A 25,426-nucleotide genomic window follows, 5' to 3' on the forward strand; every position below is an offset into this window, starting at 1 on the left:
ACAGGAGTTAGATACATTTGGGAAACATTGCAAACTCATGTAAGATTCATAAAGGCTCAGAAGCTTTGCAGTAAGCTCATTTAATGCGGTTTCCTCAACCTAGAATGTGTTAAAAGCTGCCTCCTGCAGCTCTGAGGTCCATAGGTGCCTGGCTCTGTGCTCAGCTATGGCGTGCAACTGCCCTGACACGGGGGGCTGTCTGACTCTGCAGAGGCCTCACCCCTGTCCCTGGGGAGGCCAGGCTACCTGACAGTAAACCTGTAAGTCTTGAGCATTGAGAGGAACTGGGTGTCTTTATATGTTGTGTCTTAGTATAAAGTTTTATAAATATCTCTTGTTGAGTTTGTGACGCTTGTTCCCATGGCAGCCTTAGACCCACTTAGTCACCAGTGTGAATGGTGACGAAGTGAGACCATGAGAGGGAGATTTCCTGGCTCTGAAAAGCAGTTATTTCCCGGGGACGCTTGATCTCCAACTTCTCATCAAGAAAGGATGGGTTTTTATAGGCGTATTCTAAAGACATTTTAGAACTTCTTTATTACATATTTTGCTTAGTTAAATAATAAAATACCCTGACTCAGGAAATTCATACTTCCAGGATGTCTTAAAAAAGAAACAACCAAAAACCTTTTAAGATATTCATGTGCCAACCAGGCACCTAAAACTGAAGTGTTATAAATGTGAAATAAGCTGTAAAAGTAGAAATCATAATATCATAAAAGCACTGAAATTAGACAACAAGATGATGGAACCCCAGTATTTGAAAAGCTGGGTTGCTTGGGTGAAAGTGTACTTGCAGCTGTGTGACCTCTGTGCTTGTTTCTGTGTCTGTAAAATGGGGATACGGGCATCTACCTCGAGGCTTCCCTGGTGGTCCAGCATCCAATGCAGGGGGTGTGGGTTCCATCCCTGATCAGAGAAATTAAGATCCCATGTTTTGCCATGGTGTGGTCAGAAAAAAGGGTATCTGCCTCACAGTGTTGTACTAAGTGTATCAAGCACGTATTTGGAGGTACTCAAATGTTAGTGGCTGTTAGTTTAAGAGGGTTGATGGTCTTGTAAAGAGACGGACTCTGGGCATTCAAAGATATATTGTACAAAGCTCTTAAAAATTTTATTTTACAATGTTGTATTAATTTCTGTACAGCAAGGTGATTCAGTTATACATATATTGATATTCATTCTTTTTTTTAATATTCTTTTCAGTTATGGTTTATCATAGGATATTAAATGTAGTTCTGTGTTATACAGTAGGACCTTGTTGTTCATCTATCCATTCCATATATAATAGCTTATATCTGCCAATCCCACCCTCCCAGTCCATCCCTTCCCCAAGCCTCTCCCCCTTAGCAACCACAAGTCCGTGCTCTATGTCCGTGAGTCTGTTTCTGTTTCCTAAATAGGTTTATCTGTGTCATATTTAGATTCCATGTTTGAGTGTCTCTTAGCACAATAATCTCTTGTTGCACCCAAGTTGCTATAAATGGCATTATTTTTTTTTTTTGGCTTAGTAGTATTCCATTATATATATGTACCACATCTGCTTTATCCATTCATCTGTCAGATTATTTCCACATCTTGGCTATTGTGAACAGTGTGTTATGAACATAGGGGTGCATGTATCTCTTTGAATTATAGTTTTGTCTGGATATATGTGCAGGAGGGGGATTGCTGGATCAAACTCTAGTTTTCTGGGGAAACTCCATACTGTTTCTCAAAATGGCTGTACCAATCTACATTCTCACCAACAGTGTAGAAGGGTTCCCTTTTCTCCACATCCTCTGTAGCATTTGTTGTTTGTAGAGTTTTTAATGGTGGCCATTCTAATCACTGATGTGAGGTGGTACTTTATTTTATTGAATAGTTTTGATTTGCATTTCTCTTATAGCTAGTGGTGTTCAGCATCTTTTCATGACCCTGTTGGCCATCTAGACACTGAGAAATGTCTACTAAGGTCTTCTGCCCATTTTTTGATTGGGTTGTTTTTTTGTTGAGTTGTATGAGCTGTTTGTATATTTTGGAAATTAGGCCCTTATTGGCTGCATTGTTTGCAAATACTTTCTCCCATCCTGTAGGCTGTCTTTTTTTTTTTTTTTTTGTGGTTTCCTTTGGTGTACAAAAGCTTGTGTTTGACTAGGTCCCATTTATTTTTGCTTTTATTTCTACCGCCTTGGGAGACTGACCTAAGAAAACATCGGTACAATTTATGTCAGTGAATGTTTTTTGCCTATGTTCTTTTCTAGGAGTTTTATGGTGTTATGTCTAATATTTAAGTATGTAAACTATTTTGAGTTTATTTTTGTGTATGGTGTGAGGGAGTGTTCTAACTTCATTGATTTACATGTAGCTGTCCTGCTTTCCCAACACCACTTGGGGAAGAGACTGTCTTTTCCCCATTGTATATTCTTGCCTCCTTTGTCAAAGATTAATTGACAGTAGGTGTGTGGGTTTGTTTCTAGGCTCTGAGTCATATTTGTAAGGTTTTATTTTTGTTTTTAGGTTTCTGATTTTTGAAAGATATTGAAAAAATTTTGAAAGATTTGAAAGATATTAACAGACCATCAAGCATCTTAATATTTGTTTAATTGAAGACAAAGACTAAAAGCATAGAACTTGGGGTCAGATCAGGGTTCCAATGGTGGCTGGTTCTAGTTGGGCATTGTCCTTGCACTTCCTCATTTGCAAAGTGGACATTTTAGGCTAGGACATGCTGGCTAGCAGGGTAGGTAGTCCCGTACACTGGGAGGGGAAGGCATCAAGATGAGCCGGGAGGAGTAAAAGTGAGACTGGCAAGGCCTTGGGAGACAAAACAAGGAGGGATTGGGGCAGAGTGGCTCCCATTCTCTTGACCACAAAGGTGAGGGATCCAATGAAGTTGTAAGGTCCTCCACCAAAGATACACTGTGCATGCTCTGCTCCCACACCTGGACTTTGCTCCCAGAACTCTCCAATGAAACCGCCCAGGAAATCACCTGTACCAGAGGCAGGACAAGCTGGGCCTGCCCAGCAGCACACAGGTCTGGAGAGCTGAAGGGGAGTCATGTGGGAAAGGATTTGGGTTGTGTACATGTCCTGCTCTGCAGCGAGCCTGGAGACTTAAGTTCTGTGGGTGCACAGCCATGCTGTCCCTCACTTGTGCTTGTGAGCATCTCTCCCTGGAAGGAGACACGGCTGTGAGTGAGCTCTCAGCGCTGGGCCAGCTGCTCTGGGCAGAGGCTGTCCCCAGCAAGACTCCCAACCCCTGCATCTGAGGCCATAGGACTAAGTTCTGGCCAGCAGAACATGAGTGGATGGGATATGTGCACTTTGGAGGGAATGTCCTTTAAATGGGAAAACTGTACTCCTCACCCCTTACTGCCTTTGTGGGGCAGACTTGGTGACGGGTCAGGTGTGATGGGGGGAGGCGGGTATGGGTGGTTGCATCCCTGTTGATAGGGGAGCAAAGCTCATAAGGAAGACTCAGCTTTGCCTTCTTCATGGGTGTCAGTCTTGCTTTCCCCAACATTGCAAAGTTGACCCTTTGCATAATGTTTTCAGGAAGCCAGGCATTCTCCCTGCCTGTGGCATCCTCTGCTTATTAGCACTTACCCCTCTGTGGTTCTCAAAACGTGGCCATGAGGCCAAAAAAACTTCCTAATACTAGGATGAACAGTAAAACATTTTTTTTTTACTGTTCATTCTGTCAGTAGTTTATGGTGGAATCTTCCAGAGGCTATGTGACATGTGATGATGGAATGTGCGTGTTCACTGGTGTTTTAAAATGTTCTCACTTTGAATTTCTAGTATGGTAAACACTGATGACTGCAACCCACAAAAGCAGAGCTCTTGGAGGTCGTTAATAGTATAGAAGCGTGTAAAGGAGTTCTGAGGCCAAAGGGTTTGGGAACTGCTGGTCCACTACCAGTCTGAACACCTCTGCCCTAGGGTCCAAGTTCAAGCTTGCTCCTGTGGTTCTCGGTTACTTTGTATCATCAGCTGAAGGGATCTGTCACCTTTTCATAATGTAACGGTTTCTACTGCGATACACACAGGCCCCTTCTCCTAAACAGGATGACAAGTTCTAGGAGGCAGGGATGGCCCTTCACCCTCTCCAGGTTCTCCCTGGTTAAGTGATTCCCGTACTAGGCTCATGTCTGTCTAAACAATGGCAGGCCTGGCTGGATCCACAGAGGAGAGAAACCCGTATTTAAGTCCTTACCTAGAAAGATCAATGCTGTCACCGATTCAGGCAACGCCCGAATTCCTGGAGCCCGGCCCTGGACTTCGGTGTCAGTCACCATGAGCCCCAGGCCCAGCCTCGTGGGGGAGTTGGGGGCTCATGGTGACACCAAAGGCCACCTGGATGGTCCTGCTCCTAAGGAAGCGGCCTGGCCTTGGGGCTGTGGGGAGTCTGATGCTCTCCTGTCTCCTTCCTCCCACTTTTCACTGAGTCCAAGTGAGTGAAATTGAAAGTCCCTTGTGAAATACAGAAACTATTAGTGTCAGCAGAATTACCTTTCCTTATGTCATCACGTTACAGCTTTCTTTTCCTTTCTTAAGTGGTCACAAAATGGAACCGAAATATACTTTAAACATTATTTGTTAGCAAATGATATTTGCTCTCTGCTCTTGAAGTAAAACAGAATTATTTGCCCCAAATTCAAATACATTTTCCCCCTAATTTATAATCCCCGATAATTTTTTTCCCTTCAACTTGGAGACCCCAAAATGACAAAAAGGGATGTGCCATCAAATCCTACCTTCCCAGGAGCTTAAGACTGGCTGTGGCAACCAGGAGGAGAGGTTGAGGCCATTCCTTTGTCAGTGGACATGACACTATTTCCAATTTCTCACCGCTGTTGCAGTGAACACTGTCTTGGGGTGCTAGCGCTGCCTTAATTAAGTACCACAGACCAGGTGGCTTACCAGCAGAAATCTCCTGCCTCACCATTGTGGAGGCTGCAAGTCCACAATGCAGGTGTTGGCAGGGCTGGTCTCCTCTGGGGACCATGAGGCTCTGTTCCAGGCCCCTCTCCCTTGGCTTGCAGGTGGCTGACTCTTCACTCATCTTCTCCCTCTCTCTCTGTTGATCTGTGTCTAAATCTCCTCTTTTTATCAGGATGGCGGTTTATATTGGATTAGGGGCCCTGCTGATGACCCCATTTTAACTCAGTCACCTCTGTGAAGACCCGATTTCCAAGTAAGGTGCTGGCGTTTAGGACCTGAACATACCTTCTCTTGTGGGGGTGGACACAACCCAGACACAGGTCATGAAAGAGCAAGGTGGTTCACTGATTCCTTTATTTTGGAGGTCAGGAGAGGAGACACGGAGTGGGGGCAGAGGAGAACTCCCAACAGGCGAGGGCTGGGAGGGTGTGCGGGGACTGAGCTCGGAAGCAGTAACACTGATGGTTCTACAGTCAGAAAGGAGTAGTGCGCGTCTGTAAGTACCTGATGTGAGTCTTGTCATAAAACCTATCTTAAGAGTAAGTACAGTGGGATACTGCTTAGTACATTCATACATGTTTCTACCATCTGGAGATTTTTATATATACAGTATATGATCTGTGGTTTTTTTTTTTTTTTTTATAAATGTACAGCTTGAAAAAAAAAGATCCTTCTCATAATAGGTACAGCATTAAACACGAAAACCAACATGGGCCAGCCACATACCAACTGAAGACCCAGAGAGAGCCTGGCCCACAGCCCAGCCGCCGCCCTGCTGCCTGGCAAAATCAGCAGCACCCATGCACCTGTGGGCCCAGTAGGCCCTTGGCATCTGCATGGGAAGTGCCCGCTCCCACCAAGCCCCCCGGCGCCTGCAGAGAGCGGGGTCCCCTCGGAGGGCAGGTGGCTGAGGAATGCGCATGTCAGGTAACAAGAGAGGGATGAGAGTGATGTTTTCTTCAACTAAAGGCACTTGTCAGTGGCCACCCAGGGCCGTCCCCTGGGCCTGGTGAGCGAGCAGGTGCTGTTTTGATAGAGCTGGCAAGGTCTGCGTGGACCTCCTGGTCCTCTCACCAGGTTTAAATAGAATAAATAAATCTTAGTGGGTGCTTGTTTTGCCCTCCTGGGTTCCTGTGGAGTGACACTCCCTGTCTCCAACCCAGCTCTGTGAAGTCCTCCACGGGCAGGGGGCCGAGGAGCTCCAGGCCTCGCAGAAGCAGCTGCTCGCTATGGATCAGGACGGGGGCCCCCACACGTCCCCTCCCCACGTGTGCCTGAAGCTCCTTCGTCCCTAGCGTCAGAGTCTCTGCGCGCCTCAGATCTTAGTCACGTAGTTGTTGGGGAACAGGCCCTGCTTGCCGCGCAGTCGCCCCGTCCACCAGCCAGAAGGATCTGCAGGGAAACGGAGATGGTGAAGGTGAGTCAGGGCCTCTGCTCCCATAGTGCACCCACAGGCAGAGGAGACCAGGCTCCATCCATGTTCTTTTAATGAAAATCAGACGTGCGGATGTGCCTCACAGGCCCCTTTCCAGAAGAACCCACTGCCCAGATGTGAGGTTTTGCTGCCTGTCTCTAGTGGTTGGCCCCATGGGATCTTCCCACCAGTGAGACGGGCCAGCTGCTGGGCTGGCAGGCTGTGACGTCGGCTTGCGGTCTGATGACTCTAATCCTGTGTCCCCCCTTTTCTTTCCCGACTCACCTTTCACACGCCTTACTCCACCTCACCATCTTTCTGGGAGAACTGATCTGCACCACTTCACCATCCTTACTTCCCAGCTTAATCCCAGTCCCTCACCAGTAATAAGTATTTGGTATATATTCTTCCAGACCTTTTTCTGTGATTATAAACACACATTCATTTTAGACAGGTCATTCTATATCTTACTCTTCTGCATCTTGCTTTTCAGTACTCAATCATCTTTCCATGACTGCATCTCATTTTTTAAACAGCTGCATTGTAAACAAAAATTTGTAGAGCCATTCTCTTATTTTTTTGCTGTTCAGGCAGTAAATGTCCATACATATATCTTTATGCCCATGTGCAAGCAGTTCTATAGGACAGATTCTTGGAGCAAAGAATATGGACCTTCTATAATCCTTTAAGAAAATCTAGTTTACTTTTTGTGATAGATTATCCTTTTGTACTTTTGAAAGTGCACGTGAAAGTATTAACAGTGAATACAACCACCCAGATCCCTTCTTGGAAGGCAAGCAGTATTACCTATTTTTTGCACTTTCTTCCAAAGATAGTTCATGTCTATAAAGGCAAGTATTTATTTAAAAAAAAAAACAAAAACAACAAACAGCCTTTTTGTATACAAATGATAGTGAAAGTGTTAGTTGCTCATTCGTGTCTGACTCTTTGTGACCCTATGGACTGTAGCCCGCCAGGCTCTTCTGCCCATGGGATTCTCTAGGCAAGAATACTGGAGTGGGTTACCATTCCCTTCTCCAGGGGATCTTCCTGACCCAGGGATTAAACCCAGGTCTCCCCATTACAGGCAGATCCTTTACCGTCTGAGCCAGTAGTATTACCTATTTCTTGCCCTTTCTTCCAGAGATATAGTTCATGTCTATAAAGTATTTGTTAAAAAGTCAACAACCTTTTGTATATAAATGATAGCATACTATGTGTTAGGCTCTTTAACCTTAATACTATAGACTAAAGATCATTTCACATCTGTATATAAAGAGCTTCTGTATTCTATAGATATGCCCACTGTTCATATCATTTGCTTAATTTTATTTCATGTTGGCCTCTTGTTGATTAGTTTTTTTAATATACTAGTGAATCTGTCACATGAGTTACAAATGTCCTTCTTCCCATTTTTATTTACTCTGACATAATATTTGAGCAGTTGAATCAAAAGATTATTTTACAGTCTTAGTTTTCTACCACTTTTAGAAATCCTTTCCCACACTGACACTGTTAAGAAAAGAAAACTGTCCTATACTTACATCAAGGACTTCTGTATTTCTTTTATGCATGTAAGTATTAATTTATTTGGAACTGACCTTGGGGGGAGGGGTTAATATATAAATCCAAAATAACAATTTTGATAAATACTGTTAAATTTCCTTCCCAAAAGTCTATTTCAGCAGTAAATAGTGAAAGAAGGTACCCATTTCCCTGACTAAACACAGACATTACACTCCATACTTTATTTGCAGTGACAAAGTCCAGAAAGTTATAAAAATGGAAACTTTTCTATAACCCATCTGCTAGCCAAACTTGACCTGAACTGACGTGGGCTTGTTGATGATGTCTTTGACTGGGCGTGTAGGCTCTTAGTTTCCACAGCAGAAACTGGCTGATCTAAGCTGTTGCCCTGGGAACTGGAAGGGGTGTTATATATTACATGATGTGTATATATACTACATGATGTTTATATATACTCCATTATTAACTTTGCAGAAGCTCTGATTTCTGAACCTCAATTTACTGAAAGGATTTGGATAAGGGAATGTGGATTCTCTCACATTTTAATCTTTGCTGACATCATAGGAGGCTCTGCTATGCATTGATTGCCCCAATAGCCTGTGTCCACTTTGGGGCTTGATTATTTGTATTATTTACATAGAGGAGTTATTTATATATGTAAAACATTTTTTTCCTAGTCTGTTTTCTATCATTTAACTTTCCCAGTGCTATTCACCACATAGGTGAAATACACATAGGTTTCAATGTAGCCTTTTTATGCGGTTAAATCCTAGATGGTTTTTGAGTTTGACATCTTCCACAGGAAGATTTTTCTCACCCGAAGATAATATTCTAGGTTTCCTTCTAAGACTTTTATAGTTTAGTCATATATTTTTAGATCTTTAATTCATCTGATAGTTGTTTTGTATAAGAAGCATACAGCAAACTTTCTTTTCAAAATGGAAAGTAACTCTATTCTTTCCCCTGATTTCAAATGCCACATTTATCATCTATTAAATACCTATACACACAGGGGTCTGTTTCTGGATGCTATTCTATCCCTTGTATCTGTATGTCAATTCCTGCACTCACATCATACTTTAAAGTAAAGCAATACTTTATAGCATGTTTTGATAACTTTTAGGACTCTACATTTTACACAAATATATAATTGTTTTAATTATACCCACTGTGTTATTTCTACAAAACTTTGAAAATATTGAGAAATGAAAAGAAAGTAATACTGAAAAGAAAGTTCAACTCTTAAGGGAACACTTCAACATTCTTTACTTTTAAAAACATTAAAAAAATTTTCCTATTCCATGTGTTTTATATTTTTACAAAAATGAGCCTAGTTCAGCCTTTTAATTTTTCCTTTTCTTCATGAACATTTTTCCATTTCAATAAATGTACTGTACTTCTGCATCATTAACACAAGAATTTTCACATCTAAGTTCACTGAGTGGATATGGCAAAGCTTATTTAACTAATCCTTGTCACTGGATATTAGGTCATTTCCCATATTTTTGCTGAACAATGCTGATGATAAAAATCCTGTTTGTGTTACTAAAAGTTCATTTCAATACTTATTTTTTTTTTCTTTCTTTTTTTCATTTCAATACTTATTTTTATTTCAACTTTTTGAAGACTATTAAATGGCTTAAAATATTAACACCTGTAGAAAACCAGGTGGTTAAAAGGAGATTAAAAATAGCACCCAGAGGCTGCTTAGAAGGACTTTGGTCTGGGGAGCTAGAATTCTCCTGGGAGTGAGAATTGGCCACCTCTTCAGGAAAGCGGCCCCTGCCGGGGAACCCCCATCCACTCGGACTGTTGTTGCTCTGCTCCTGCACCTTGGATGGCTCTGCTCTGTCCTGACAACTTGTCTTAAGCCTGACACCCAGGGCTTCCGTGACCAGGCCACTCTGGCTTCATTTCATCCCCTGTGACATCTCCTTGAGGGTTCCTCACCGGGGTCAAGTGTCAGCTCATCTTAAAATGACCTGCTCTTTCTAGCCTCCAAGGCTCCTCTCTTTGTCCCTGCCCAACCCTCACCACAGATGTCATTTCTATCAGGGTACTTTTTCTAACATCCTAAGTCAGGAGTGATTTTTTGTTTTTCATGCTTCCATAAGCAGTAGTGTTTGTGCTAACGTATCTTCTCTACAAAATTAATAAAGTATTCAGCCATGCCCACAGACCAGACCATTTTTATAGTGGACGTTACAGGTTGTCTCCCTAGCTTCCATTCCATCTACCTTCAGTATGAGAGGCCATGAAATCTGGGTGGGATAGACCTACCTACCATTTCCTAGGGCAATCCCTGCCAGGTCTAGCCCACTTGGGATTACAGCATTTGCCTTGCTACAGAGACTGATTCAGGAATGGGCACATGACCATTCAATCAGAGTGAAACCTAGGCTTTCTATCCAATGGCTAAGAGAAGAAGTTTCAGAAGTTAAAATGGATTTTAGACGTGGTTTGATCTGTTGGCCTAGAACTGATGCAGTCTTTTTGCTACCATGAGGAAAAACAGCCAGAGGAGGGAAGAAATACAAAGGAGAGCAGAGCTGACAGAAGTATTAAAAAATTAAGCTGGAGTTTAATTTCAGTTCAATCAGCCTGAAGTCTGACCTACCTCTTCAAATTTCAGTTAGAGGAGTCCATAAATTCCCTTCACATTTAAACTAGCTTTTATAGCCTTGTGACTGTCTGCTCTTTGAGCCTATTCCAGCCAGCCATGCACTTACCCTCTTTGATAATATCGATAATGTCATTGGCATTGAAGCTGAGTTCATCCGTGTCCTGAGCATCATAGGCATAGAGAGCCTTGCACTGCGGCACCTGAGGCTTGGGCTTGGGCTGGGGCTTGGGTCTGCCCCCTGCTGGGGGAGGCCGGCTGGTTGTCTGTCTCCGGGCCCTGTGGAGAGAGTGGAGGCGGGTGAGAGTGGACCCAACAGGAGGCGGCAGCACTGTGTGCTGGTTTGGCGCCTGGAGCCAACACTGCTCAAGTTCAAATCTAGCCCCATCCTTAGAAGGACATGTCAATCTCTAAACTTTCTTGGAGAATAAAACACCCTTCCTGACAAGGTTGGTGCAAAAGCACGTGGTTAATTCTGCATAAATGTTAGCTGCTGTTGCAGTGTTCCCAGCCTAGAAGAAATATGTGAGACAAGTTTATAAAACATATTTACGCATCTAAATGATAATATGACAGTCATGTATGTACTCCCCTCACCCCCAACTGTGAAACCAGAACTCTGCCACAAAAGCCTGCAGGTGCCTCTTCTCAACTGCAAGCCCTCCCAGAATGAACCCCTAGCTTGCATTTTATATTAATAATTCTGCTTTGCTTTGTAGTTTTACCATGCACATAAGTATACCTAAACAATAGGCATAGTTTACCTGTAAAAATCACACACTGCTGTAACTTGCTCCATTATTCCCCCCCTGGCCATGGTGCACAGCTTGCAGGATCTGAGTTCCCTGAGCAGGGACTGAACCCAGGCCACGGCCGTGAAAGCACCAAGTGCCTACCACAGGGCCACCAGAGAATTCCCTCACTCGCTCCATTTTTGAGATGAACACTGTTGATGCATGTAGTTCTGACTCATTCATTCTCACGGCTTTATATTTACTATTCCATTCCATGAATATGTCACCATTTACTTATCTGGTCCACTGTTGATGGTCATTTGAGATAATTCCAGTTTCATTACAGAAAAATGCTATGAATGTTCTTGTGCAGAAAATTTATCCAAAGTAATTTCTCAACATCAGCACTCCTGATGCGGTGGGTGTCAAGATCCTTTGTTGCAGGGGGTATCCTGTGCCCTGTGGGGTGGGGGGGTTTAAACAACATCCCTCGCCTTTACCCCACAGATGCCAGTACCACCTCCTCTACCTGGTGATGATCATCAAAAATATCTCCAGTGCTGAGGCCCTAATCCAGTTTTAAATGTATTTAAATGTCTTCTAGCTTTAAATGTATTCCTTCTACAAACTATGCTTCCTCCAGTCACCATTCATACCTTGTCTCAAAGGCATGGTCCTAGTTAGTGAGATCTTGAAACATGTCTGGAATAACTCTTTATTAAATATGTTCATCAAAAGCATTTAGAGAATGCATTTAGGAAACAAATATAGCAAACATCCCCATGCCCCCTTTAAAGACTAACTAAAGTGAAGCCTATGTTCATTTGCTTCTGAAAGAAACTTAAGACTTCTTCTAAGAGGGGCGGACTGAACTCAACACAGTGGGGCTGGCTGTTAGGTCTGGCCGGGCCTGTTAACATCTGTGGGAGGGTGGAGGAAAAGGGAGGGTATTTCCTGGGGCCTGAGTTCTGGAGAGAAAAAGCACGCCCAGTTTTGAGCCGTGTTCTGAAGAGGCCAGAGCCTCACTGTCCTCACTGAGGTCCTGTGACAATAGATGCTACTGGGTGCTGATGAGCAAGTCAGATCATAAGGGGGTGGCTGAGGGTCGGGGGGTACTGGCTGCTAGCTGTCCTCAGCAGGGTGGGGTTCCTTGAGTGCTTCTTGGGACTCCCTGTGTAGAAGGGAGCAAACCCCAAGGTAACTCAGGTTCCACTCTTCTCACATCAACCCCATGCCCACCTTCCTACCCCCACCAGGCACTTTTATCGAAGAGGAAAGATCGTATAGATGGTTAGCATGACATCATTTCCTTCCTAGTCTATTGGAAATCCCCATTGCCTGCCTGAGAAAGCAGGCTGGCTAGATAAGCAGGTTTTTAATTAAGTAACCTATATATTAGAGATGTGTCAGCATTTGGTTAATAAGAGCCATTAGCCTCGATACCAGAAGTCATCTGATTTCCCAGCAACAAGGAATGGAGGGGGTGGGGGGGGTGTGTGTGTGTGCATTTAGAACACCCTGGGAGGGAGGAAGCCTGCAGTCTGGCACTTTCAGGGAGTGGAGTTGGGAGGGTTATGTGCGCTTATGCACACACATACACTCACCAAATATTCATAGATGGAGAGCTGGCCTCTTTTTTGTCCATGGGGAGAAACCTACCACCATTAATGCAGGTTGTTGGGGTGTCTGGAGCCCAAGAGTACTGGGACTTGGGTGCATTCTCTGGGCAGGGAGCCCTCTTAGCGTAGAGGCAAAGCTGGATGATTCCATGAAAAGAAGGGCCAGCCTGCCTGCAGCCTTCCCAGGAGTCTCCCTCCTTGCTCCTCGGCCCACCTGCCTCCAGCTTTGACTGAGGTCACCCAGCTCCTCCCCTTCATGTCATTCCTGCCAGTTGCTTTCTTTCAAGGCTCCCCGAACATCAGTTCAGTGTGTTATTAGTTTACTTCACTCTCCACTGATGATCCTTCCAACAGCTTCCCCCTGCCCTTGGCTTACCAAGTCCCTGCCAGGCGTGGCCCCACTTGCTCCCAGACTCTCATCCCGCTGCAGGCCACACTGGCATCTTCCTACCTCTCTCCATGCAGTCTGAGCCCTGGCTGGGTTTAGGACCCCTGTCCACATACTCCTAGTCTACATCCTATTTGCTGGTGACAAATATACTTCCCCGTCTAAGATCAGGAACAAAAGAGATGTCAGCTCATCAATTTGCACTGGAGGCGCTATAGCCAGGGCAATTAGTCAAGAAAAATGAAAGGCATATAGATTGGAAAAGAAGTGAAGAATACCTCAATTTGCAGATGAGATGAGCTTGCACATAGAAGAGACCAAGGAATACGCTAAAAAATACTATTAGAATAAAAAGATTCAGAAAGACTATAGAACACAGATCGATATACAAAAATCAGCTATATTTCTATGAACTAGCAATGAACAATCTAGAAAAGGAACTGAGAAGACAATTTCAGTTACAATACACAAAGAGAATATTACTTAGGAATAAATTTAACAAAAGAAGGATGATTCTATTCACATGAAATGTCCAGAAAAGACTAACCTATACTGACAGTAGATTAGTGGTTGCTGAGGGCCAGGGGAGGGAGGAATTACTGCTAAGGAGAAGAAGGTTTCCTTTTGGGATAACGCAAATCTTCCTAAATTAGATTATGATGATGGTTGCATACCCCTGACTTTACTAAAAGCTGGTGAACTGTATTTTGAATGGGTTGATGTTATGGTATGTAAATTATATCTCAAGAAAGCTGATTCAAAACTAAAAACAGTAAGGGGCTTCCCTCGTGGTCCAGTGGTTAAGAATCTGCCTTGCAATGCAGGGGACACGGCTTTGATTCCTGGTCGGAGAAGATCCCACATGCCGCTGGGCAGCTGAGCCAGAGTGCCACAACTACTGAGCCTGTGCTCTGGAGTCTGTGCTCCATGACTACTGAAGCCCTCACACCCCAGAGCTGGTGCTCCACAACAAGTGAAGCCACTGCAACGAGAAGCCTGCACGTGACAACTAGAGAGCAGCCCCTGCTTGCCGCAACTAGAGAAAGCCCGCACAGCAACAAAGACCCAGCACAGCCGTACATAAATATTTCTTTAAAAGATACTTGCATAAAAAATATTTTTAAAATAAGTAAATTGCATGGACCCCCTGGGCTCTGCAGTGCACTCTTGATACCCAGAGTCAGCTCAGCCAGCTTGTGTACAAGCAGCTGCTGGGTGTCCCACCCAGGAACTGGGACACAGTGGAGGAGGGGATGGAGGACCATTTAAACACCTGTGTGAACACAGACACTGTGTGGTCTTTGATTCCAAGCCATCAGAGCCTACTTTCTCAGAATAAGTCAAAGTAAAACCTCAGGGATTACTGGGGCATTGGGTTCCCGTGTACAGTGGACATTGGCTTGATTGTCCCAGGCCCTGGACAACGGTTAACATGCAGTGTAAAGTCATCTGGTCGTGTATCCCTTGGCTGAATGGGGCTCACAGTGCTCCACAGTTGGGAGGGGGAGATTCCAGGCAGCTCTGAAATGGGGCACTGTTTGCTGGGGAGCAGCAGTATCGACGAGGTGGGCTGTGTTTGATGGGGAATGGACGTGGGGTGGAGAACAGCTCAGCATTCTTCATTAGGAAAGGGGCTGTTCAGGCAATCCCAAGGTCACCACTGTCTGGCTCTTTCCTGTTTATACGTCCTCTGTAACCAGGAAAGGGGACAAATGTCCAGTAGGGCAGCACCTTGCCAAGTAAGCCCTCCTCCTCTCCGGTCACTTTTGCCTCATTCTCATATCTAATCATGTCCTTCTTGTGTCAACAGAGGGGGTGTGGTCTGGGAACCCCTGCCTGGAGCTCTGGGCAAGATACCATGCTGGGCATTTTCAAATGTTGCTTCATTTAGCCTCACAACACTCCCACGAGATCACTGACGTGGGTTCCTGGAATTTCCTGCTGGCTTCATCAGCGAATGGCATGATGCATATACAGCAGGCTCCCAGAACTCCAGCCACACTGATTTTTCTGGCCCCATGCTTCCCAGCCCACACAGAGCACTGCTAATTCCTGCTCAGCCTTTGGATCTTGTTTCAGACCCTGGCAGCATCCTCTGGTAGCCTGTGCCTGCTCCGAGCAGGGGGTGGGTGCACTGGGGACAGGGGCCTGGGCTACCTGTCTCCCTAGCAGGACAGCAGAGTCTAGGGGTGGACTCTGACAACAGACAGGGGTGGCTGTTCTCGCCACGGTAATCCCTGGACCTGGTGTCAGGCCCAGGAAGACTGTGTGGCCTCAATCTGCACGTCCTGCAGGAGTATAAGGGACTGTGGCTTGAATCGGAGTCAGTGTACTGGGTTGGAGGCCCAGTTCTGACACTGGCTGGTACATGACTTGGATCCATCACTTCACATCTTTAGGGATCTGTCTTCATGGGTTAAAAAGAGGGAATTCTGGCAATGGCCCAGGCCCTTTTCCTAATTCTAAGACGGCTTTCCACAGTGCTTTTAAGATCTCTACTGTCAGACCTACCACGGAACACAGGACACCTGCCCCGATGGGGTGATCACTGGCTCTTTACTCACTGCAGTATGGACCTGGAAACCATGACACAAATCAGTCAGAACAGCCATTTTCCTGGCTTGGTTGGACAGACTCAGCCTTCAACCCAGACTATCTCCTTCCACCACTAGGTGGCGATCCTGTGCAGTCAATAAGGAAGAGATGATGGCTCCTTTCTACCAGCTACCAGAAATTAACAAGGTCTCTTGGGTGTCTTCAGACACCACTCACAGTCATGAAAAAGGGATTCAGACTTTCTTACCTAGCAAACAAGACCCTTGTGCCCAGGATGCAGGAACTGGCCTCAACCCAGCCTGTGAGCGCAGGCTGTCATACTTTCAGAAATTTTGTGGGTCAGTTGTTAAAGAATCGTTAAAGATGAAATCTGTGGTGTTGGAGAAGACTCGAGAGTCCCTTGGACAGCAAGGAGATCAAACCAGTCAATCCTAAAGGAAATCAACCCTGAATATTCACTGGGAGGACTGATGCTGAAGCTGAAGCTCCAATACTTTGGCCACCTGGTTCAGACAGCCGACTCATTGGAAAAGACCCTGATGCTGGGAATGATTGAGGGCATGAGGAGGAAGGGGGCGAAAGAGGATGAGATGGTTGGACTCAATAGACATGAGTTTGAGCAAACTCCAGGAGATAGTGAAGGACATGGAAGCCTGGCATGCTGTAGTCCATAGGGTTGCAAAGAGTCGGACATGACTGAGTGACTGAACAACAAAGATGAAATCAAGAACATCTAACTGAGTAAGTTAAATTAAAAGCAAAGGCAACAAATACTCATAATTTGACCCTCCCTAATTATTTTACCACATTGTACATCTATCCATGCTATTAATGTCTGCTGCCTGCATAATGGTAGGAGATTGCCTCTCCTCCCAGCCCTGCGACCAGTGGGAAAGTCACCCTAGTAGCTTGAAATCAGCCACATAGAGAGCAGAAACTAACAAATGTTACAGCTCTGCCTTCTCATCCCCAGAGAGAGCTAGTCTTTCACAGCATACCACTGTCCCTCATAATAACTCACTTTTACTCGTCTGAAAGCACTTAGACTAGTTTTATTTTATAATGGATATGCAGGATTTTATGGGGCTTCCCTGGCTCAGCGGTAAAGGATATGCCTGCCAATGCAGGAGACCCAAGAGATGCAGGTTCGATCCCTGGGTTGGGAAGATTCCCTGGATAAGGAAATGGCAACCCACTCCAGTATTCTTACATGGAGAATCCTATGGACAGAGAAGCCTGGTGGGCTACAGTCCACAAGGTCTCAAAGAGTTGGACATGACTGAGTGACTAAACAACAACAATGCAATAGTTAGATAGTTTTTGGTAGTGCTCATATTTTGATATTTGTATTCCAATTAAACCTCACATGATCGAAAACTCTGTTAATGGGGGTTGGAGCAAGAATTTCTGAATCAAAATGACAAAGTTATTTTTCCTATTGCCATTTCAATAATAAAGGTTCACTGTATGCAGATTTGTATGTAGTTATAAAACTCCACATCACGGAGCACGGAGCAAATCCAGTTGTTTCATTATATGTAACTCTGGCACAATGTAAAGTAGCTTTGTGGTTACCATGTGACCCATCATTTCAGTGTAATCTGTATAGTGGCCCCTTCACATCCAGGAGTTCTGCATCCCAGATTGCAGATACAATCAACTGCAGGTTGAAAATATTTGGAAAAAAAATTCCAGAAAGTTCTGAAAAGCAAAACTTGAATTTGCTGGTCAGGGCAACTATTTACATAACATTTACATTGTATTCAGTATTATAGGTCACCTAGAGATGATCTAAAGTACACAGGAGAACGTGCATAGGTTATATGCAAATACTATGTGCGTGCTCAGTCACTCAGCTGTGTCCGAGTCTTTGCAATCCCCTGGACTGTAGACCGCCAGGCTCCTCTGTCCATGGAATTTTCCAGGCAAGAATACCACAGTGGGTTGCCATTTCCTACTCCAAGGGATCTTCCTGACCCAGGGATTGGACCTGTGTCTCCTGAGTCTCCTGCATTGGCAGATGGATTCTTTACTACTAAGCCAGCTGGGAAGTTATAGTAAGTATATTTCTTATGGACCACAGATAATTGAGCAAGGAGATCTATGCAGCCTGTCAGGCTCCTCTGTCCATGAGATTTTCCAGGCAAGAATACTGGAGTGGGTGGCCATTTCCTTCCCCAGGGTATCTCCCTGACCCAGGGATCGAACCCGCATCTCCTGCATTGCAGGCAGATTTTTTACTGCTGAGCCACCAGGGAAGCCCTGGCAAATACCATGCCATATTATGTAAGTGAATTGAGTATGCATGGATTTTTGTATCTGGTGTGTATGTGTGTGTGTGTGATAGAACTGATCCCTGATGGATACCAAGGGACGGTACACATTTACCACTTTACTGTGTTTATTCTTCATTAAAAAAGCCAACACATGAAGAAGCTCGGTTACAGCACCTTGCTTTTACGTCAGGTCTTTTTCTGAGTAGGGCGTTAGACATCTAATGCAGTCACATCATAACTCACGGCACAGAGTGTCCTGAGTCATCAGGCGCATCCCACCCAGCTGGCTTTGTGAAAACCTGCGCTGACAGAGAAGCCCTGTTTCAGCGCCTGGGGAGACCAAGTGGGGCTATGCCCTGAGACATCAGGGCGCTGACCGACCTATAAGCCCTTGCAGACAGCTGTCCAACCTCACAAGGGGCCGGAAGCCCACAAGAACACAAAACGCCAAGTGACATCAATGACGTAGAGACAGGGACTGTTCATTCACTTTCTTCATGGGATGCGAGTTGTTATGGTGACTGGCAACAAGGAGGTTTAACTAGAAAAAGACTGTAGAATAGCATAGCACAAGAAGGAATTTTGGATTTTATTTCTGTTATTGAAACACAACTAGTATATGCTACAGTATAATTTCTTAGCTCTCTGTTCTGCTTTTGGTCTGAAACCGCAGAGAGCAGCATGGCTTTACATGTGTGATGGTCAGAGAAGGGGGAGTGAGAGAGGCTATCTTCCTGACTAGTCCCCTTGTCTTGGCTTCCCTAGGTTGCCCCATCACCCTCCCCCATTAAAGCCAGCAATTCCTGAAGCTTACCCCCTCCGTAGTCTAGAGCTCTATGCAGGCCAGAGGTTTGAGTTCCTGTGGATAAAGCCACTGGGAGGGGATACCCATTTTTCATTCTTGGCAGAATATTAATATTTCTCTGTAAGACCAAATCACATGAATAACAGTCATAAAATAAATACAAATAGGACTTCCCTGGTGGTCCAGTGGTTAAGAATCCACCTGCCAATGCAGGGGACACAGGTTCAATCTCTGGTCCAGGAAGATGCCGCATGTCTTGGGGCTTCTAAGCCTGTGTGCCACCACAGCTACCAAGTTCATGCACCCTAGAACCTGTGCTCTGCAACAAAACAAGCCACCGTAATGAGAAGCCAGTGCACCTCAGCTGGAGAGTACCCCCTGCTTACCGCAACCAGAGAAAGCCTGCATGCAGCAATGAAGACCCAGTGGAGCAAAAAAAAAAAAATACAAATAAACTTTCAAGTGGCATTGTGCTTTATAGTTCACAAAGCCCTTACTTGATCTTCACAAAATCTTGAGTGGGCTTTAAATTTCTATGATAACTGACTCTATGATCCAGGTGAGGACACCAAGGTGTGGGAAGATGAAGTGATACATGTGAGGTTGTCAGCTGGTAATCAGTGAGACAATCTGTGTGCCCAGCAGGTGGCACATAGAAGGTACATAGTTCAGTCAATATTCAATGAATAAATCAACAGAGGAAGGAACAAGTGACCCAGGACTCACACCCGGTCCTGGCAACTGTGAAACTGGGTGCCCTGCAAACGGCCAGGCCACATTCTGTGAACCTCCCTGCAGCCGCCAGACCTCTGGGGCACCCGGGTGTGCCTATGTCATTATGCCAGTGAGAGCTGGGATTAAGCTTTCAAATATCACGTCTTTGTTCTGCAGATGTGAGATTTATGTCCTGAAATTCCAAGAAGGAAAATAATGGCATTTTATTTCATTGGCTCTTTAAAATATGCTCTGTTCCAAAAGGTTGAATCTATAAACATTACTGGAAATGTGGGAATGGATGCCAGAAATTCCTAGGCTTCGTGTCTGCCTGGGCCAGGATATGGCTGCTGCTCCTGCAGATTATGGGTTAAGAAATATTGCTATTGGACACTTGTTGGAAATTTTAAGCCCCTTGAAAAATATGACTCCATTAGGAGAATCTTGTCAGGAGACACCCAGGCAGCATTTACATTTTTCGATCGATCTCTCTTTTGTGGCATGGCCAGAAGCCCAACCACTGAGCACTTTCAATATTTTTCTGTTTCTCCAACTTCCAGTTGGATTCATCTCTGGAGTATCATGAAATTTCCTGAAATGATCCTCCCCTGAAATGGACCACAGGATTAAAAAGGCCAACAGAAAAAAAAAAAAAAGAAAATTTCCAGTCTGGGTTTTAATGCTTCAGTAATGAACTGGAGGTGGATTAGGTACATCTCAGTTACAGGAGGGAAAATATAGGGAACATTTGATTGGTAAATCAAGTGTTCCTATGGAGTCAGAGCAGAGCCTGGTGAATGAAATGTTTGTATGATTCTTGTGTTACCTGTCCTCTTTTCCTGAGAATCAGGACAGATCTTGAACCTGAATCAGACTGCTGAAAAGGTACGCTAAGGGACTATAAGATTATAATTCCTTCTGTGTCTTAGTTTTCTTGGATAATGATTATGACAACGACAACAGCAAGCATGGCATGGCAAGGATAAAGAATCCACTTGGGGCGGTAACTTCATGCAGGCTTCATGCTCTCTCCAAAAGCACATACCAAAAAACCCAACTGACTGAACCCAAAGCAAACTGACAAAGGCTTTCCTGAATTAACTTGAGGTGCTAATTACACCATTTGATTTTATCCACATTACGTGATCCAAAAGAAATGACTGCCTATATTAAATATGTCTATATAGAAAAGCACATTGGGGATTCCCCGGTGGTCCAGTGACTCCATTCTGTTAATGCAGGGGGCCCAGGTTTGATCCCTGTCAGGGAACTATATTCTACAAGCTGCAATGAAGACTTGAGGATCCCTCTTGCCACAAGCAAGACCCAGTGCAACCAAATAAATAAAATTTTAAAGTGCATTGCGGGTGGGGGAGGGGAAAGGAGAGATGAACCTAAGAGTTGAAAGTCCAAGAAGACCTAGAGGTAACCTCCCTTTTATAGGCTGGTAAATCCAAGGGCATCATTTGGGGCAGTGATGTAAACAGGAATGTCTTTGTGGAAGGAACCAGCTAGGGAACCCACAGTTCCCTGTTTGCTCAACCACCTCCCATGGGAAACACAACTCATGTTTTCTTGGCAATGAAGAACTGTTAAATGTAGGTAATCACAAGGGCCCTGAAATGCTTGTCTAAGGTCTTTGGCCACATTAGAAATTATTTTAGCTTGGACTTGATGTGTTTTAGAAAATAAATACTAAGCAAAAGCTCAGCTGTTTGATCAGGGTATGACTTCTTAAGGAAGAATCTGCATCACTGAAGATTTAAGTGTACAGAGAGGAGGCTGGCTGAGATGTTATAGCTATAGGATTCATTGTGCCTCATGTGAGTTTTATACACAAGTTTTATACAGAGGAAAATCTCACTGTCTAGTAGACAGGAGTGAAGGTTCCCTCCTTCCAGCCTCACAGCCACTGCCAAAATAGCATCACGTATGTCTGATCTTTAAGCTTAAAGGTGGCAAAGGTGTGATAAGACTTACATAGGGAACAGCACAGCTGCGGGCTGGAAGGGAGCAGCCTCGGTTAAGACACAATGTTCCTAAATTGCCTGCATTTTGGCTGACAGATGCTCCGAGCTGGCTGGTGTGCAAGTCTGTAACTTGCAAAGCAGCCTGGAAAGATGGTTTTGCTTGCCAAAACCAAAGCAAGTAGGAAGCTAGCAGACAGAGATTTGGTGCATTTTGCTGACTGGTTTTAATCCCCTGCCTACTTTGGGAACTCAAACTGGGCCCAGGAAGGCTTGTTTGATTATTTTAGTTTCATCTGTCTGAGTAGTGTAGGTCTTGGATTATGGACTAAGGATCCTGTTGCTGCAACAGCACCCCTCAATTCACCTCTACACAGAAGCTTCACCGTCTTTATAAAAATGATTTGATAAAAGTGGTTTTCAAAATGTGGTCCCTGGATCAGCAGCATCACCAACTCAAAACTTGTTAGAAATATAAATTCTTGGGTCCCATCCCAGTCCTACTGAATCAGAAACGCTAGAAGTGGGCCAGTAAGTTCTCCAGGTGATTCTGGAGCACATTAAAGTGTGAGAACCACCTCTTCAGACCAAGCCAATCAGGCAAACTATGACCATGAGAACTGGTGGGACAGAGCTACATATGCAGGAGTGGTGGGAGCAGGCAGAGAGATGCAATGGAACGTGGCGGCCACTCTCCTGATGGCCATTTGTATAAAACCGAGGTGCTGGGACTTCCGTGGTGGTCCAGTGGCTAAGACCCCAAGCTACCAATGTAGGGGACCTGGGTTTGATCCCTGCTCAGGGAACCAGGTCCCACATGACACAACTAAGGCCCTGCATGCCATAATTAAGAGCCAGCACAGCTAAATAAATAAATATTTAAAGCCAAAGTGCTTTCCTCTCTGAAGCCCAAATGAGGGAAGACTTGCCAGGGGAAAAGGAACGTGAGGAGAGAACCTGGTGAGATTTGGGAAAGTTCCTAAGAGTCTGTGGCCTTTGGTAAGGCCTCAAGGGAATGGGTGGCTCCCCGCCCAAAGGAAGGAGCTGTCGCTTCTCACCCAGCACGGCTCTAGTTTGTACACGAGTCTCCTGATCACATTCAAAAGCTCTTTATTATTCTACAGACACGGAGAGACTAGGTAATGGAGGTGGGCAAGAGGGAGGGAAGAGTGGGCTGCAGCAGCCCCGCTAAGGGGTTCAGCAGAGAGAACTATTCCACCACTGAGAATCATGTCAGAGATTCTTGCCAAGAGTTCACATCAACGGATGAACAGATAAAGAAGCTGTGGTACATATATACAGTGGAATGCTACTCAGCCATAAAAAGAACACGTTTGAGTTGTAGTGAGGTGGATGAACCCAGAGCTTGTTATAGAGAGTGAAGTTAAGTCAGAAAGAGAAAAACAAACATTGGTTATTAATGCATATACATATGGGATCCAGAAAAATGGTACCGATGAACCTATTTGCAGGGCAGGAATAGAGATGCAGATGTGGAAAAGAGAAAACTTGCGGACATAGCAGGGGAAGGAGAGAGTGGGACGGATTGGGAGAGTAGGACTGACCTACATACGCTACCATGTGGGAAACAGACAGCTAGTGGGAAGCTGCCGTATAGAACAGGGAGCAGAGCCTGGTGCTCCGTGGTGACCTGGAGGGGTGGGATGGGGGTGAGGGGATAGAGGCTCAAGGGGGAGGAGATATATGTATACACATGGCTGATTCACGTTGTTGTCCGGCAGAAACCAACACAACACTGTAAAGCAATTATCCTCCAATTAAAAAAAAATTTAAAAAGTCACTAGTTCGGCCACCATGAGCCAAAAATTGCTTCATCGCCACCATCACCGTCACCACCATCTTCATCATCAAGCTACAGCTGACCAAGCAGCCAGCTACGTGCCTGGAACCGCAGTAGATGTTTTATTTAAATCCTCTCTAGGCCTCCCAGCAACCCTGCAAGTTTCGTAGTATTACACCAGTGTACAGATAAGCAAAATGCAGCCCGGAGAAGGTAAGAAGCAGGTCCAATATTAGTTAACAGGGGCTGAGACAGGATTCTCACCCTTCTCTGGCATATGACACAGTCAGTCTACAATACTCCTGTCTGTGGTTTCCATCTGCCCTATGACTAAATACTTCCAGGGACAAGGTGCTCCTTACATCCTAGGGCAGTTCATCTTTAGGCTACTGGAATGCTTTTTTGTTTATCAGTGCCAAAATCTACTTCCTGGCAGAGTTCACTCCCTTGTCTTGAAGCCGGCCCTAGTTACACGCCAGGTGACTCCACAGGACACAGCCAACTCCTTTTTCCCCACTGATAACTCTATCTGCACAGAGTTCCATGAATCTTTACTTCTTTCAACTAAAAAGCTGGTTTCTTTCCTCCCCTCTTCTGTTCTAGAAAGGTAGACAGGCTCTTATTTTAAATCCTTGACAGTCTGTATTCATAAACAAACATCTATACCTCATAGAATGCTGGGATGGTATACCTTATGTTTCTAATGACTCTTTGAGCCATTGTGTTTATGCACCTTTAGCAGAGACATAAATCAACACCCCCATTATTCCTCAACCATCCCAGAGAGCAAAACAGGTCACAGAGTGATTCAACCTCAGGGTGGAAGGGAACCCCTTTTCTAGTGTTTCCAGGATAAGGCCTTTGACATCAACTTGGCTGTAGCACATGTGGGTGCAAAACTGAGCTTCAGAATCGCACACAGATGACGCCCCGAGTTCCTGAACCCTGGTGTGACTGATGGAGATGGAGGTCACAAGGGTCACTCACAGGAGGTGGCTCTCTTACCCGGCAGCACCCTGGTCTGGGACCTTGAGGAAATCCAAGCTCTCCAGCGCCTGTGACACTCGGTCCGAGCCGATGGACTGCTGCTGTGGCAAAGGCGGGCGTGCCATGGATGTGTACAGGCTCTTCTGATTTGACCTCTGGTTTCCAGCAGCATGGGAATATGGCACAAACTGGTTTTTAATGACTCCATTCTGATGCAATCCTAGAAAGAGGAAAAGAGGAGATAACAAAGCTGAAAATTTCTGATGCTTTGCTAAAAGGCTCTTCAAACTTTTCCCCTCTATTAGCCAAGAGCGAGTTACTTAGCTTTGCCAGGCCTCAGTTTCCTCATCCGAGGGCATAACTGCTAATATCATACATTGTGAAGAATAGACCCAAGACATCGTAAACTGCCTGGCAAATGTGTGGAACATAGCAGACACTCATGTGTGTTTGTTGAACTTGACATTAGAACTACCAGATGTTCAGGGTTTCAAAGCCAACAGTCAAAGAAAGGTAAGCTTCTGACTACTTGGAAGGCACATTTTTGGGTCTAAGAAAAATGATGAGGTTATGATTCAAAAGGGCTGGCAGGCAGCTGTTTAAACAGCTGGACATCCATTTTCAAGGAGTCAGTCCCGGGTGTACTCTGTGAGAGCCAGTCATGGGAGATGGAGAGAGGAGTCCACCACAGGGGAAATGTGCCCACTGGTTGGATTAATCTGAACAGAGCAAGCTCTCCTAGTCAAACAACTGTTCCTAGTCAAGATCACATTATCCGGTAAGTAATGGATTACAGTGCTGGGCTCCGAGCCGCACACCTTGCCCGAAAGGGGAACTGTTGTTCTATGTTATATATGCAGAAGCCCTTATCTCTTCTCTCACTGACAGGTTTGGGCAAGAATGAAGGGGAACAAGGCTCCCCAAGGCACACACCGGCAAACCCACCACAAAACCTCTTCCATCCAAATTAAGAGAACAACTCTTTGGTACCAGTGGGATAACACTTAGTTTACAAAGGGGACTTGAGGTTCAGGTTTGCCTGCCTCTGATAGCTACATGACCTTGAGCAAGACACTTGATCTTTCAGAATGT

The 25,426-nt window shown here is 44.9% G+C and overlaps 1 protein-coding gene across 1 annotated transcript in view; it reads right to left on the reverse strand.

The window, feature by feature from the left end:
• Positions 1-5,250: 5,250 nt before the first annotated feature.
• MYO1E (myosin IE) overlaps positions 5,251-25,426 on the reverse strand; it is a 212,954-nt gene continuing 192,778 nt past the window's right edge. The window contains exons 26-28 of the mRNA XM_043918799.1: positions 24,353-24,554; positions 10,597-10,766; positions 5,251-6,318 (exon numbers count right to left, since the gene is read on the reverse strand). Of these exons, the coding sequence (XP_043774734.1) occupies positions 6,242-6,318; positions 10,597-10,766; positions 24,353-24,554 (449 nt within the window). The 3' untranslated portion in view covers positions 5,251-6,241. The remainder of the gene's footprint in view (positions 6,319-10,596; positions 10,767-24,352; positions 24,555-25,426) is intronic.

This window comes from Cervus elaphus, chromosome 12, assembly GCF_910594005.1.
Source record: "Cervus elaphus chromosome 12, mCerEla1.1, whole genome shotgun sequence".
Classification (NCBI taxonomy): domain Eukaryota; kingdom Metazoa; phylum Chordata; class Mammalia; order Artiodactyla; family Cervidae; genus Cervus; species Cervus elaphus.